The sequence below is a fragment of the Rhinolophus ferrumequinum genome, chromosome X, assembly GCF_004115265.2.
Source record: "Rhinolophus ferrumequinum isolate MPI-CBG mRhiFer1 chromosome X, mRhiFer1_v1.p, whole genome shotgun sequence".
In the NCBI taxonomy this organism is placed as follows: Eukaryota; Metazoa; Chordata; class Mammalia; order Chiroptera; family Rhinolophidae; genus Rhinolophus; species Rhinolophus ferrumequinum.
In genome coordinates, this window is record NC_046284.1 from 88,571,319 (window position 1) to 88,587,647 (window position 16,329).

The 16,329-nt window shown below is 33.4% G+C and overlaps 1 protein-coding gene across 6 annotated transcripts in view; it reads right to left on the reverse strand.

Moving 5' to 3' along the window:
• Window positions 1–16,329, reverse strand: part of KDM6A (lysine demethylase 6A) — a 201,505-nt gene that overhangs the window by 23,354 nt on the left and 161,822 nt on the right. For all 6 annotated transcript variants that reach the window (XM_033106079.1, XM_033106096.1, XM_033106107.1 and 3 more), the window contains 7 exons: window positions 13,007–13,136; window positions 11,469–11,574; window positions 10,630–10,835; window positions 8,539–8,603; window positions 8,389–8,463; window positions 7,725–7,873; window positions 910–1,024 (listed from right to left, as the gene is read on the reverse strand). In XM_033106079.1, coding sequence (XP_032961970.1) covers window positions 910–1,024; window positions 7,725–7,873; window positions 8,389–8,463; window positions 8,539–8,603; window positions 10,630–10,835; window positions 11,469–11,574; window positions 13,007–13,136 — 846 coding nt within the window. The remainder of the gene's footprint in view (window positions 1–909; window positions 1,025–7,724; window positions 7,874–8,388; window positions 8,464–8,538; window positions 8,604–10,629; window positions 10,836–11,468; window positions 11,575–13,006; window positions 13,137–16,329) is intronic.

Genomic DNA, 16,329 nt, shown 5'->3' on the forward strand with positions numbered 1-16,329 from the left:
AAAAAATTATGTCAGTATGTGGAATGTATATAATTAGTTTTCAAAATTTCTCATACGTCAATGTTTTTGGTATTTTTTCCCCTTTATTTTATTGGGGTGGGAGATTCATACCAAATATATGTGTAAGTTATGATTTTATTTTATGATTTTATTTTGTAAGTTATGTTTTTATCAGGTGCTTACATAATAGAGTACTTTTTTTAAAAAAAGAGAGTAAGTTTCCATTTAGACAAATAGCTAAATTTAAACTAATGAAAACAATTCCAAGGTACCCTTTAGCACAAGAAAGAAATAAATGAAAGCTATTTCTAAGATTCTAGGAATGGAACACTTTCACTATGTGAGTTCTTTCAATTATTAAAAAAATCTGCAATAGTTGATTAAATTTTATAAAATTCCTAAATTTTATAAAATTCCTAAAGTTACCTAAATTTTATAAAATTCCTAAAGTTACCAAAGTAGTTTTAGAAAGAAATTATATCATGATGATATGGCAAAGAGTACTGTGTTCAGCTTGAGTTGTTAACAACCTATAAGGGTGCTCAATTATAGAATTCCTTCCACTTTTAAAACCATTTATAGTAAAACAATTTTTCTTGGAATACAGATCTTTCACATGAACAAGTATTTATGTATCAACTGTTTCATTAGCTTAATAAACACTCAATTTTTCTATTCTCTATATGCAAGACGATTACTATTGGATGAAGTGGTTCAAGGCACCTTTCTTAAAGAATTTGCAATAACACAAAACAATAGGCTTAGAATCAAATCATTTAAATGAATTTTCTGCTGAATGGTAAGTGAAAACTGGTTACATGCATTAGGACATCCAGCTTAGTAAGTTGTCCTTTACAATTACTGTTTTTGAACAATTATGTCTAAAGAAAATTTAGTTTGGAAACCTACTTTTCACAGAAATCATTCAGAACACCCCAGTAACCTTCAGGAACAACAAACCATTCACAGTCACCTGGACCAATATTTATGTTAACTGAACAGAAGTTGTTATTTTCTTGATGACCTGAAATGTAGAAAGAAAAAAAAATCAGCATACTATAAATTCTATAGAAAATGTGTCTTCAGAAATGAAACTTTAGAAATGTTCAACAGAGAATGCTGTAGTGGTATTTAGTTGTTCAGCATTTTTGTGCCAAGTCTAGTTTTAGAGCCGAGTTTGGTCATCTTCTAACTTACACAGTAGGAGCCTCTGTGGAAGGCAATCTAAATCATGGTTAAAAGCTTAGGTTCTAGAGCCAGGCTAGTCATTATGTGAATCTGGGCAAGTTGCTAAATCATTCTGACTCAGTTTCCTTATATATAAGAGTAGATAATAATGACTCCAATAAATCACTGTGTTGTTTTGGGGATCAATGAATAATGACTGCTTCAAACAGTACCTAATACAAGGTAAGTAATGAATGTTAGCTGTTATTGATATCATTACCACTTCTTTCTAGTGAACTAACCCCCATTTCTCAGAGGAAGTATTAATTAGAACATCAGTAAAGAGACAAGAAGTCTGCTTTTCAAAATGTACTGCATGAGTGGTATTGACAAAAATGGCAGAGCGGAAACATCAAAAAGACAAACAAACAGAACAAAACCCAAAACAAACAAACAAAAAAACCTTGTAAAAACTGTCAGAAGCAACTTTCCCAGAACTCTGAGTGACAGTCTAAGTTTATAGCAGCCAAGTGAATTCTTGACCAGAGGAAAGGCAACTTAAACATGGTAGGAGTTTTTATTTTATAGCAGTTTAACTTACCTTATTTCCCACCCCCACCACTGGTGTGGTGGTTGACTTCAAAACAGTCTGTGTTCACAGTGTTAGTGTCCCTGGCTTTGGAGGGAGCAGAGTGGATCTTGTTTCCAAAGAACTGTGTTTTTCTGTTTTGACCTGACTGGAGTTTCCCCAAAAGACAGAAGGGGCTTCTCTTTGTTTCATATACCTCAGAACTCTATCAGAAGTGTTTCGGTGGAGGAATTTCCCCCCAAACATTGAGAAACAAATAAACTAATGCTAATGGAGAAAAACAAACAAACAAACACCTATAATAACAACAACAACAAAATACGCAGTTGGGGCAAACAACAGACATGCAAAGGTCAGGGAGGAAAAGCTGGGGAGTGAGACTGGGGGGTGGAGGTGGGGTGGGAGGGAATAAGCGCTTTGACAAGTTCCTGTGTATATTGGAGAATTCAGAAAGCCACATGTTTATCCAGGACAGAACACATGTTCAGGAAAAAACTAAGAAGACTAAATAAGCTTTAACCTCTTGTTGATCTTTAGGCTCAGCTCCAAGCTAGGAGGTAAAGGTTACAAGTAGAGTTGTAAATGGCATGGCTAAGTGTAGGAGTAACTCAACAAAGACGCAATCTGCAAAGACCTGGAGAATTCTTTTTTTCTCCCCTTTTCTTTCTGTTCTTTTCCCCACTTTTCTTTCTTTTTTTCTCCCCTTTTCTTTCTGTTCTTTTCCCCACTTTTCTTTCTTTTTTTAAGCACCAGACATTTAACAAAATCTCTATCAGATCACTGGCTAGCTGCTCAGATAATGGAAAGGAGACTTGAGTGACCACACATGAAAAGGAATACAGTTTTTGTACAACTAGTGTAGAAAAGTCACTAAACAAATAGACAACTGTAGCCCATAGTATGTAACAACATACCATGCAGAGGGAGGAGAATCTGATTTCTGTAATTGCTACATTATGATATTCAAAATGTCAAAACACTAGCAGAGCAGTACTCTAAAGGAACAGACTTCAGGGACCACATCCTACAGAGAGTGCAGCTGTTAAAAAACACACTCAAAAAGCCAGTTTTCAACAAAAAATTATGAGGCAAATGAAGGTAGAAAGGGAGGAAGGGAAAGAGGAAAGGAGGAAGGGAGAAATAAACAGATTATCAATGAAGAGACAGAAATTATAATACCAAAATAAAATTTTGAAGCTGAAAAGTATAACTGAAATGAAAAATTCACTAGTAGTGTCAATAGCAGATTTGAGCAGGCTAAAGAAACAATCAGCAAACTTGTAGATAAGTCAAATAAAACTATTCATTCTGAGAAGAAAACAGAATGAAGAAAAATTAACAGATCCTAAGAGACCTGTTGGACACCATCAAAATACTAACATAAGCAGTGTGGGAGTCCCAAACAAAGAGGAGAAAAGAACAGTAAGAGAATTTCAAGAAATGATGGTTGAAAACTTTCTAGATTTGACAAAATACAAGAATCTACATATCCAAGAAGCTCAAGGAACTCCAAAAAAAAACTCAAAGAGATACACACCCAGACACATAATCAAACTGTAGAAAGCCAAAGAGAACCTTGAGAGGAGGAAAGAAGTGATTTGCCACATACAAAGGATCGTCAATGAAATTAATAGCTGATTTCATATTAGAAACCATGGAGGCCAGAAAGCAATAGGATAACACATTTAAATTGCTGAAAGAAAAAAAAATTAACCAAGAATTCTATATCTGGCAAAACTAATCTTGAAAAAGGAGAAACTAAGACATTCCCAGGTAAATAAAAGCTGAAGGAGTTGTCACCAGTCTATCTGCCCTACAAGACATGCTATAGAGCTTTTTAAGGCTGAAATGAAACACTAGACAGTAACTCAAAGTCCTATGAAGAGATAAAGAACTACAGTAAAGGTAACCACGGAAGTTGGGAGACTCACACTTCCCAATTTTGAAACTTACCTCAAAGTTACAGTAATCAAATTAGTATGGTATTGGCATAAAGATAGAGATATGTTAATAAATCAATGGAATAAGGATTCCAAAAATAAACCTATACTGCGATGGTCAACTGATTTTCAACAAGGGTGCCAAGACCATCCAACAGAGGAAAGAACAGTCTCCCTGACAAATGGTACTGGGACAACTGGATAGCCATATTTATAAAAGAATGAAGTTAGACCCTTAGCTTACACCATGTACAAAAATTAACTTAAAATGGATCAATGGATCTACATATAAGAGCTACAACTATAAAAATCCTAAGAAAATATTGGGATAAATCTTTATGACTGTGGATTTGGCAATGGTTTCTTAGCTATGACACCAAAAGCACAAACAAAAGAAAAAAATGGATAAACTGAACATCAAAATTAAAAACTTTTGTACATCAAAGGAAACTATCAAGAGTGTATGTAACTACAACCTACAGAAGAGGAGGAACTATTTGCAAACCATATATGTGATAAGGGATTAATAAACCCAGAATATACAAAGAACTACTACTATTCAACAACAAAAGGACAAACTACTCAATTAAAAAATGAACACAGAGGGTAAGGGGGGTGGGGGGGACGAGAGTAACGGAGATGCACTATATGGTGATGGAAAGAAAACTGACTCTGGGTGGTGAACACACAATGTGATATATAGATGATGTATTACAGAATTGTACACATGAAATCTATGTAACTTTACTAACAACTGTCACCCCAATAAACTTGAACAAAACAAAACAAAGAAATGAACAAAGGACTTAAACCAGGGATGTCAAAACTTTTTTCAATGCTTTTTACCAAGGGCCATATGCGGTAAAATATACAAACAGCCGGGCCACTCACTCGAGGTGAACTACATATTGCCTCACCTGGTTTATTTAAGTAAACTAAATAGATTTTTGCAATTTGCTGTGGGCCAATTAACAATGGATTTCAGACCGCAGTTGGCCCACGAGCCGCAGTTTTGACACCCCTGACTTAAACAGACATTTTTACAAAACAGATATACAAACAGCCAACAAGCACATGAAAAATCAAAGAAACCACAAATGAAAAACCACTTTACATCCATTGGGTCAGCCATAATAACATAAAAAACTAAAAATCATCAGTGTTGGTAAGGATGTGGAAAAACTGGGGAATAGGTATTTTAACCAGTATTTGTACACAAAGGTTCATAGAAACACTATTCAAAATAGCTGAAAATTGGAACAACCCAAATGTCCATCAACTGATTAATGGACAAACAAAATGTTCTATCCATACAATGGAATATTATTCAGCCATAAAAAATTAAACACTGATACAACATAGATGAACCTCAAAAACACGGTAAATGAACGAAGCAGACAGAAAAGGCAACACACTGTATGATCCCATTTATATGAAAACACCCAGAACAGGTAAATCTATAGAGGCAGAAAGCAGAATACAGTAAGCCCTCACTTAAATGTCGTCAATAGGTTCTCACAACTGCGGCAAAATGACGTATAATGAAACCAATTTTACCATAGGCTAATTAGTATAAACAAGAGTTACAACAAAATTACGTTGAATGAAATGATGCTGTATGATTTAGTGGTTGCCAGGGGCTGAGGGAAGGAGGAAATGGGAAGTGACTGCTTAATGGGTACAGGGTTTCCTTTTGGGCTGATGAAAAAAAAATGTCTTGGAACTGCACAGAGGTGATGACTACATAGTACAGTGAATAACTAAATGCGATTGAACTGCACACTTTAACTGTATGTGAATTTTACCTCAATAAAGAAAAATGTAGCCGCTCTCACCACACCCTGTGCAAACCACACCCTGAGTCTTTTATATATTACAGTATAATGTGACGATGGTACTCAATACTACAACTGTTTCTTACCACAGGTAGATAGTTGGGACTGTCCATGGGATGGACTCTGACTAAAATTTAGCTTTAATTAAAATTAGAGATGCTGGGACTCTACTATTTAACTATAATCTTTTAGCGTAAAGCCTGAAAACATCTCTATAGTTGAAAACATACATGACTGATCATAACATCCATTAAAGCAGGTAACATTTATTAATCTATGTAACTCCAGGAACAGTGTTTGCCCCATAAAAAAGTATCCAAAACAAACTTTAAAAAATTGAACTGAACTAACAGTTTAAGGGTCAGCTGTATAACACATCTTCTAAGACTGAGTTGTCTAATACGATAATCACTTGAAATGTGGTTAATATAAACTGAGATGTGTGGTAACTGTAAAGTACATACTGGATTTTGAAGACTTAATATAAAAAAATGCAAAAAAATCCCAATAATGTTTATATTGAGTACATGTTGAAATGATAATATTTGGATATACTGGGTTAAAATTAATTTCACCTATTTCATATTAATGTGCCTACTATAAAATTTTAAATCGTATCTATGGTTCGCATTGTATTTCTATTGGACAGTGCTAGTAACCCCTAAGGGAATTCTTTAAGGTTCCATAGGACACTTCTGAAAAACTAATGCTTTGTATACAAACAAGCAAAAAACCAAAAACAGTCTATAGACACACAGTGACAAAGAAGTAATCTATCAAGTTTGCTTTCCCCTTGATTTGTAATGAAAAACTGCAATCCTTTTTATTTGAGGATGTTATTTGCATGAAATTCAAATTGGAGAGACGTTTTCTATTGAAATGAATCTTAATAGAACCAATCCAATACTACATACACGAGAAAAACAAAACTCCAGAGAGTTCAAATAACTTGCCCAGTATTTACATGGGTGTTTAAAGTGGGGACAGAGTGGGGAACAGATAGGTCTTCTGCTATTTATTCCATAACTATTTTCACATTACCCAACGGTGGATAAAACATCACAGAATTGGGCTTCCAATGGCCTGAGGATAAAAGCTAATCCTGGCTGTGCATTAAAATCCGTTGGGGAACATTTTGTTTTAATATTGATAACTAGACCCCAATCTCCAGAGATTAATACACTATATATTTTTTTAAAAGCTTACCAGAAGATTCTTATGAGCAGCCAGGACTGGGAACCACTGACTTATGTTACACGCTACCCAGAAGCAAGCATAGGCCTACTTTGAAACAATTCTTAAGCTATTATTCAATAAGAAGGAGACAAAAAAGGAAGCAGTCTGGTTTTCAAACCATGGCTGCTTTAAGTAGCAAACAGAAACACCTGAGGGTGATATGCAACTCATAGGCACTGGTACAGCTAAACTCGCTAAACTCGTTATCACCAGTATATTTCCTAACTGCTAAATATTTTGAACATCACCCTATGAAATTTCACGCTAATCTAAGGTACAACAGAGAAATTGGCACATTAGTGTTAGAATTTTAAGTCTAAAACTAATATAATTTATTTTAAAATTTAAAGTCTCATTCCAGAGAAGGAATGAGACTTGCCAAAAGTGAAAGGCTTAGTTAGTGGTAAAGTCCAGACCAGATAACAGAATGAGTCCAGTAATGTGTCCACATCATGTACTTTGTAAACTACACTGCAACCCAGTTAGACAACTGCAACCTATACTTTTTTTTAAAATGAAAGAAAATGGAATAGATTAGAAAATGTATTGTTCTATGAAACTGTTGTTGTATACATACATGTTCACTAGGTCATGATATAAAATATATTTTTCATTGTGGATGTAGTACAAAAAAAAAAAAAGTTTAGAAAAAACTATATCCCATCACTCTGCAGTAGATGGAATCAACAAGTCTTTTTAAGCCACAGGGACTTATTTTCCCAGGAGTGCTACAATGACCCCTTTTTCCAGATTAAAATGCTATTGTTTCAGGGCTATTCCAAAGGGAAAAAAAAATCTTAATCTGAGCCCAGTTAAAGAGTCAAACCTTATAATAGAAATAATCCTTTCAGTTTCATTCATTGTAAATGGAAAGAATCTGGTTCTCTTTTGCATGTTTCACATTTTGATTAATGCCATTTTTCAATTATATGAGATATGTTAGCTCATAAAAGTTACCTGGTGTTCTGCTTCCTGGAACTTTCATGTATAGCTGAACTGTGTTCATGCCCAGTATGGTGTGACCAACGTGGCTTAGAAGATTTCCTGCTGATACGACACGCACAAAAGCAGGAAGTTTAGTCAGCTCATGTAGCTGCAACTTCCACCTGCAATAAAATAACAGATCAAGAGTGAAACCCTGCTACAAATATTTGTGGAAGTTAACCATTTCTTCAAAAACCTTGTGTTCCAATCAATAAAACAATTAAATCTATAAATACGTTACTTTCACATTGGAATACTTAAATTTTTCCAAAGAAAAATTCCTAATAAAAAAATGCATAAAAATTACTGACCAAATAAAAAAAATGACTTCCAATTTTTATAATTGTTGTATAATTCTATTTTATAGGTACATTATTAATCACAAAATATAATATTTAATATCAAACGTTGTGATTGTGTAATTAGTATATAGTCAGGGTCTTGAAAATTTATAAAAGGGTTTTACGTCAAGAAAATATTTTAATTGCAAAACCTAGCAAAAATAATTTAGCTAAAACTTGTATATCAACTTAGAAAAGTGACAAGCAATGAAATAGAAGAGGAAATTGTAGACAATTCTCAATCTTGCAAAGAATACCTCTTTGCATCAGTTCACAGAACAACTACAAAGACTTACTTTTTGTCATCAGACAGGTCAATGTTGGTCCCAAATTTTATGGTTTTAAAGGGTCCTTTCCTCCTCCTCCCAGAACTTAAAAAAGAGAGACAATATTAGAAACATACCTTTTAAAGGGAAATACTAACTGGACAATTAAAAATAACTTACTTATCTGAAGATGTAGATTCACTATCTGAGTGTTCTTTATGGTGACTTCTTTTCTCATTTTCTTCCTAGAGATTAAGCAAAAAGAATTCCAGTTTAGTATTCTACAACCAGCTATCCTTTCCACCATACAAATGAAAAGTTCACATCTAGATTGATGGCATTATCTATACTTTGAAATCAAGGTTTATAGGCTTCTTTCACATGAAAATTTCTTCAAAGACTACATTAAATAAACACCCAAGAAAAGTAAATGGTATCCAACCTCCTCCATCAGCCACAATGTTATCCTAAGAATTCGTCCTTATTCACATTCTTCTATAAGGGGGAATAAACCAGATTCTCATTCCTGTCCCATTTTTCAAGAGGAGAGAAAATTTAAGGCAAGTTGAGAGGCCTAAGAGGTATCAATTATGATTATAAAATTTCTAAGCTAGCAGAGGTACATAAATGCATGTGTATGTAGCTATATATGTATAGGGGTGGAAGGAAAAAAGTTCTCTATTCTTGACTAGGGACAAATGGAAGAAGGTCTTCCTGGGCTAAATCTTTTTTTCACAATGAATTATACATGAATGTTAGACTATTTACAATATTAGTAAGGAAATTAACTACTGGAAAACATAGGTACTTTTCAATGCAAATACTACTATTATTTACAATTTTTGTATCAAAGACATAGTATCTCTTAACACTGTCCTACGATTTCTGAGTTAGCAATACTTAAAGTGACATTTTGGCTTCCTTCCCTTTAAATGTAGTCTCTAAACATTTGCCAAATTTTCCACATGTAATGTGGTCTATGCCTGCAAAGCACACAGAAAGCCATCCTTTCTTTGGTTATGGATCCATTCTCACTTAAATACTCTGTCTCTTATTATCTTTGTTTTTAAACTCTTCCAAATTTTCCTTTGATGATCTCTGAATCCTACTTGTTATCTATTCTATTCTGACCATACTACTACCATACAGTTGAAGTAGCCTGAAAGTTTGAACTACAGAGATTTACATGGACAATGAATTCACTGCAACTCATGAAAGCTGCAGGACAGTTTTCATCAGATGAATTTCGCTGTAGGATATAGGGAGTGGTAGTGAGAAAGGAACACAAGTATATGATTTACAGGTACAAAAGTTGCCTTGATTAAACTGTGTACTCAGGGCAGAATTTTAAACAGATATAAGCAAATCTAATGAATTACAAATTAAAGACTTCCAGGCACATGTTAAGTTTCAGCTGTAGGTACAGACAAGTATTTGAATAACACATTTAATAAACTCATTTTTGCGGATGTTTTAAGTTCACTTTGTGGGAGAATACACAAAGTTCTCATTACGCTGCTAAAGGATTTTTAGCAATGCTTCATTGCTGAAAGGTCTCTGAATCTTTTAATAACACTACTGATTACTTTTTCAAAGTTTTGCTTTTTAATTTTGCATGTATTTTGAAATAATTTATGCCTCTCCCTCAGTTTTCTCTTTCAGATTGAGACTGGTAAGAACAACACTAATGATTCCTGGAGAAGCTACCTATCAGATAATACTAACCTGATAGAGGAGAAAAATGGAAAGGCACAAGACTAGGAACTGTGCAAACATAAAGCAAACTTGAGAATTAGTTTATCCTCCAATATCAGTGCGTCTCAGTCAGGGGCAATGTTGCCCTCCAGGGGAAATTTAGTATGTCTGGAGACATTTTTGATTGTCACAACTGGGGTAGGAGATAAGGAGCATGCTAAGAGCATGTAAGTGGGGAGAGGCCAGGGATGCTACTAAACATCCTACAATACAAAGGACAATACCCCACAACTAAGAATTACCCAACCCCAAACGTCAATAATGCTAAGGTTAAGAAACCCTGCTCTAAACAAAAATATCCCCGAGGGAGACATCTCACTAGACAGTAATAATATTTACTTTATCAACTCACAGGTTTTCTTAGACTTTACTAAGAGCAAACTGGATAGCACTTATAAAATATTTTATGTAACTATAAATTAATGAGATCCTTACAAAAGTGATGTACTCTCTTTCAAAATAAAATAATATAAAGTACCTCCAAAATAAAATAATCTTCAGGAAGTAAATACATACTCTCAGTGATTCCTGGAAAGAGGAGGCCTGGTACTGTGCATATTTAGCAATTGTAGTATGAGATCGATTACTTTCACAATGCCAAATTTTCTTCGTTCCAGTGGGATCCCAGTTTTCATCTGCTGGCTGTAACAACTGTGTCCTCACTTCCACCATATGTTCATTGTTAGCTTCCACCAAAGTTTTGGTAGAGAAAAGTCCCAGGTCTTCATAAATAAACAAATGTAGTTAATAAATAAAAATTATACTTGGAATTATATATTTAAAGTGTTTTTTTGGTTGTTGTTTTTCTTTTTTAAGAGGAAAGGAAAATGTTTTATGGTGCTGCATCCAGTTCCTCTACAAACCATCATGCTACCAACAGGGGCAGAATCAAGGGGCCAGGGACTGAAGTTTCACTTATTTATTTAATATCCGCAGGTGCCAGGAACTATTTAGGGGGCAAAGTACTTATCAGTAGCATCAAATTTTACCTACATTTTCATTAAAATTTTCTTTTATTAGTCAACCTAAATCATAATGATATAATTTGACCAAAATAGAAGCTAAATTAAATAACCACTAATAAATCACCAGTAACCAGTATCATCATCGTATCTTCACATTATGGATTAAAGAAGTAATATACTGACACACACTGACACACACACACACACACACACACACACACACACACACACACACACACACACTTACAGGTTTACAGCCAGGAAAATAGTAAAATGAAAATGTGAAAAACTGAAAAAATAAAAAGAAATAAGTTTCTGCCCATACTTCAAAAGATAATAGACAGCAAAAAAAATATATACAAATTTTTCCTTTTTCTCATTAAAGCTTACCCAACTTAAGAGCTCCAGCAAGGCCACGTATTACTGTAACAGGGTTGTTTGGATTTGTACAAAATTGATGTAATGGAGGAAAGAAAGCATCACGTTTATTTTCCAACTGTAAAATTAAAACACATGGTTAGACCTCTGGAAAACAGACATTTCATTTAAATATCATGCCAAATTCATACATCGCAATTTAAATAAAGAATGCATCCCATGTGCCATTATTTCTATTTTATATTTCACAGCATTTTATCACTACGTCTTTTGATACTAACAGTAATTAGACATAACCACATACATTTCTCCTATCCATTATACCTTGAACAAAACACATGGGAGAAATAAAATTTAAACTTCAAAATCAAAATGTTTTACATATTATTAAGCTTTTAAGGAAGAAAATCTTAATCACATGCTACAACGTGGATGATACTTGAGGAGACCATGTTCAATGGAAATAAGCCAGTCTCAAGAAGAAAAATTGTATATAATTTCACTTATCTGAGGTATCTAAGGTAATCATATTCATAGAAAGCAAAGTGGTGATTACCAGTGGCTGGGGAGACTATGGAAAAGAGAGTTGTTTTGTAATGGGTATAGAATTTCAAATTTACAAGATAAAAAAGTTCTAGAGAGCTGTTTTGCAACAATGAGAATACACTTAAAATTACTGAACTGTATACTTAAAAATGGTGAAAATGGTAAATTTTATGTTATATGGTTTTTTAATACAAAGAAAAAAATCACGTTTTTAAAAATATTACCAAAATGAAAGCAGGCTGAAGAGGACCCATACAAGATAAATCTTAATTTTGCACTTTCTCCCTTTAGACCTCAGTTTAAAAGTTTTATTACAGTTCTATCCCAGTGCTTCCCTTACATTCTAAAGGATCAATAAATACTGGTTGGAGGAAGGATTAATAAAACATTTGGCCTCTAGAGGGCGAAAACAGGGCCAAATCTTTCAAACCAAACTTTAAAATTTTTTCATTGGGGTAGAAGTGGGAGGATGGAAGGAAGGAAATGGGGTAGGAAGACTTATTTGGGAGAAAAAGAGTTGCTTTGAATTCTTAACTTTCTATATCACATGTCTAAATGTCCATAAAGTAAAACCAATATGCACTTTTAAATCATCGATTAAGCTTTAATGACATATCTATTATCCTATTTTATGTTCTCAAACACTTTTTTTTTTTAAGGTAAATAGTATCTTTTGTTAAAGCAGATGTATGAAACACAATGAACATTCAGGTCCATACCACTAGTAGTATGCAGATTTTAACCCAGTTTATTCAAAGAAAGTTATACTTTTATAAGTATTTCTCAGTACACTAATGTAATCAGTTAGCTTAGAATGCACGTTTTAAATGCTGTAACAAAATCTTTCTGAATACATGTTTTTCCCAAAAAAACATTTAAGCCACTGCCACTAATTTTAATGCTTCCTGAAGGGCATCCATAGTGATTTAAATCAATATCTTATGAAAGACAAGTAGGTTCAAACACTGGTTTGACTTATTTCTAGTCAGTCAATTCAGACTCACATAAATACTAGGTGTAGGTGGATTCAACTTGTCCTTTGGCAAGGGAGGGTATGGTGAAGATGGTGGTCTTGGAGGCGGACATTTATCCAATAAAATGCTACTGCTAGACAAGCCATTTTTACCTAGATTCCTTAAAAAAAGAAGAGAGAATAAATCAGCTATACATTTATAGGAAAACAATAAAAAATCCTGAATTAAATCCTAATTGAATTAGTAGGCAGGCGCACAAATCCATGAGACTTGGATCAACAAAAAACTAAGAACAATTATTAATTTCAGCAAATACTTAGCTTGATTACTTTATCGTCCATTGAAGAAAAAAATAACAGAAAAGATACAATACATAAATTATTGATGACATTTATTTTGCTCATAATTTTTCAATTTATTTTTTCACCTGAAGAACACAAACTGCAATTTTCTCTTCACCATCTTCCACCATCAGATTTTTTTTTCAATTAAATGATAAAATAACTTGAAAAAAGGTCTTAGAGAATAAAAACAGAATATGTCTCTCTTCTTGTATCAGCAATTATAACTAGAATATCTTAATGACAATTTTCAAACCTGAAAACACCTTTACCTTTCTTTTCTCAAATTTGGCAAGAATTTTCCGTGTAACTCTAACTAATAAAATGAAGCAAGACTCTAATCTACTAAATTTTACAGAAAATTATACCAATTTTTAAAATGAGGTATATAGTTGCTATCCATTCTCTAACACTCTGTAATTATTACTTACTAGTTTGGGGGGTTTATCTTCCTTTAATGAAGGTATTATGTTTGTTAAATTATAAATTCTTAATTTATGGTAGAATTATTCCCAGACTATAATTCTTTAAGAAAAAAAGGATACTTCCAATTTCTTAAAGTCTCCACACAACTCAGAAAATCAGCAAGACAATCTTGAGCTTTCAAATCATTCCAGGTTAATTAACTAACCTAATTCACCTAATTACTACAAGTTCAAAAATAATCAGCGCATTAAAACATCAAATACTCTTAACCTTAAAATTTCAGATAAGAATTTGAAAATTGTAATTATGGCAGGGAGTTAAAAACAGTAATTTTACTTACTGAAGAAGGAATTAGCAATTTTTCATCATAAATTATAGAATACAGGTTGAAAACAAGATTAATTTTCCTTATTTTGCTATGTTTTTGCCAAACTGAAAAAACCTTACAAATCAGTCTGCTTTTGGTTGGCACTAATGAAAACTAAGGCTTGAAATTCTCCTGCTACAACCTTTTGAGATGTTAACACTAAATAGCATCATGGGTGTTACTTTATTTTCTCAACCACAACTCCAAGTAAAAACACAAGAGCTCATGGCAGGTCTCAAAGAAATGAACTAAGTTTAAAATAACTGACTTAAAAAAAAAAAAAAAAAGTATGTGAATTAGTTATTACAGTGAAATTTTAACTTCAAGTTTAAATAAATGAATCTTCTACTCAATACCAGTTTTCCTCAAAGCTTGAGTGTCCTGTACATTTAAAAATAGACATGATACATATAAGCTCTTAAATTTAGATATAAAATTGGTACTAATTTATAAACTCCACGGAAGTAGAAAATACTTGGCTGAGGCTGGCAAAGAAATAATTCAAGAATTATTAAACCAATGCAAGATAAAACATTCACTTGCAATATCCACATAAATCATTAGTTTTCATGCTGAATTGTGTAACTGCCACTATTTAACTTTGGAATTTAAACAAAATGTGACTCTGAATACATACAATTTGTTTCTCAGAGCAGGAGATGGATGTACTGTATGTACAGTAAATGACTAATATTTTAAGGAACTGGAAGATACGAGCCAAGTATTAAAATTGTACCATAAAAGAGCATCTTGTGCTAATTAAATGTGGCACCAAAATTTAAGCTTCTACAACATTCTGGACGTTGAGCGATGAGACTAGAAAACAGGGTTTGCCAGGTTAGCAAAATTCTGCCTCCACCATTTCTACAGTTCTGTAACAATTAAAAGAAGAAAGGAAAATGGGAAAGTACAATGAAAAGTGCAGCTGCCTTTATTTTAAAATAGAAAAGAAAAAGGTGAGGCATGACTAAGGGAGCTGACATGATTCAACAATTGAATGTTACAATCATAATTTCAAACAATAAAAGCAGCAAAGGTATTGGAACTGCCTTTTGATGTATCACACTGACCACTGCAACACTAAGATGAACCAAAGAGTCAGATTAAAAATAACCAACAATTTAAAAACTCACAATGTGAAAATAAGAGGCTAGTCAGAATAAACCATGCAATCCAACTATATCTAGCAGTTTCTTATTGTATTTCAAACATTGACTCCCTCCTATTGAGGGCAAAGTGAAACAAATAGGAATTTCCCTGAAGGAACTGATGTATGTATGTAGTTGTCTGTAGAGTGACATAAGGTTTTTCCACTTAAAAATACATGTTACTCCTACTGCGAAGTACAGAGCTGTGGATAACAGGGAGAGATTTTCTCTGCCAAACATGTTAAGTGTCCAACACTGTTTATAATATTTCAAGACAAATAATGAAACTTTACTATAACAATCCAAAGTAGAGAAAAGTGTTGAAGGTGATTATCCTGTTTTAAACCTTTTCTCCCATTTTGAAACTCCCTGTGCAACGTAGAGTAGGAGGAAATTAGTCATAGACCAATTATTTAAAATATTGGCTTAAACTTACTTTTAAATTTACCCACATCATTAGGTAGAGAAATGAAAAAGTGCTCTGTAGGTAAACAGATCTATGTTTTAATTATCTGGTTATGAAGCTCCTAGATCAGAGACATTAAGTCTCTTGTACCTATGTCACTTTTTCCTTCTCAGTTCTGGACTCCTGCCTGACGCAGGACACCATCAACAGAAAATAAATAGTAAACAACATGACGACTATCATTTGCAATCTTGACTTTCTCTTAAGCCTCTGAAGATTTTTATCTCCAATTTATCAGAGCATTTTTTGTCTCTTCATTAATAAACTGAGGCCTAGATTTACTGAAATAACCCAAGCAACCCCAGGGGTCTCTAGTGTTCTGATGTATCTAGACACACACACACACACACACACACGTATATAACTGTAATAAGGCAAAATTGTCTTTAAAGAGTTAAAAGCTGAACATGAAACTACAAAAATGTACATAAAAAATTATGAAGTGAATATTTATATACACCTCAAAACTGAGGTGGAAGATTATAATCTTTATTAAGAAACACAATCACATCTAGGTACCCAGCATTAAGACTTTATTAATGAAAACTTACAGTAACTGCTACTGTACACCATTTATAAGTTGTACCTCCATGGAACTCTAACAG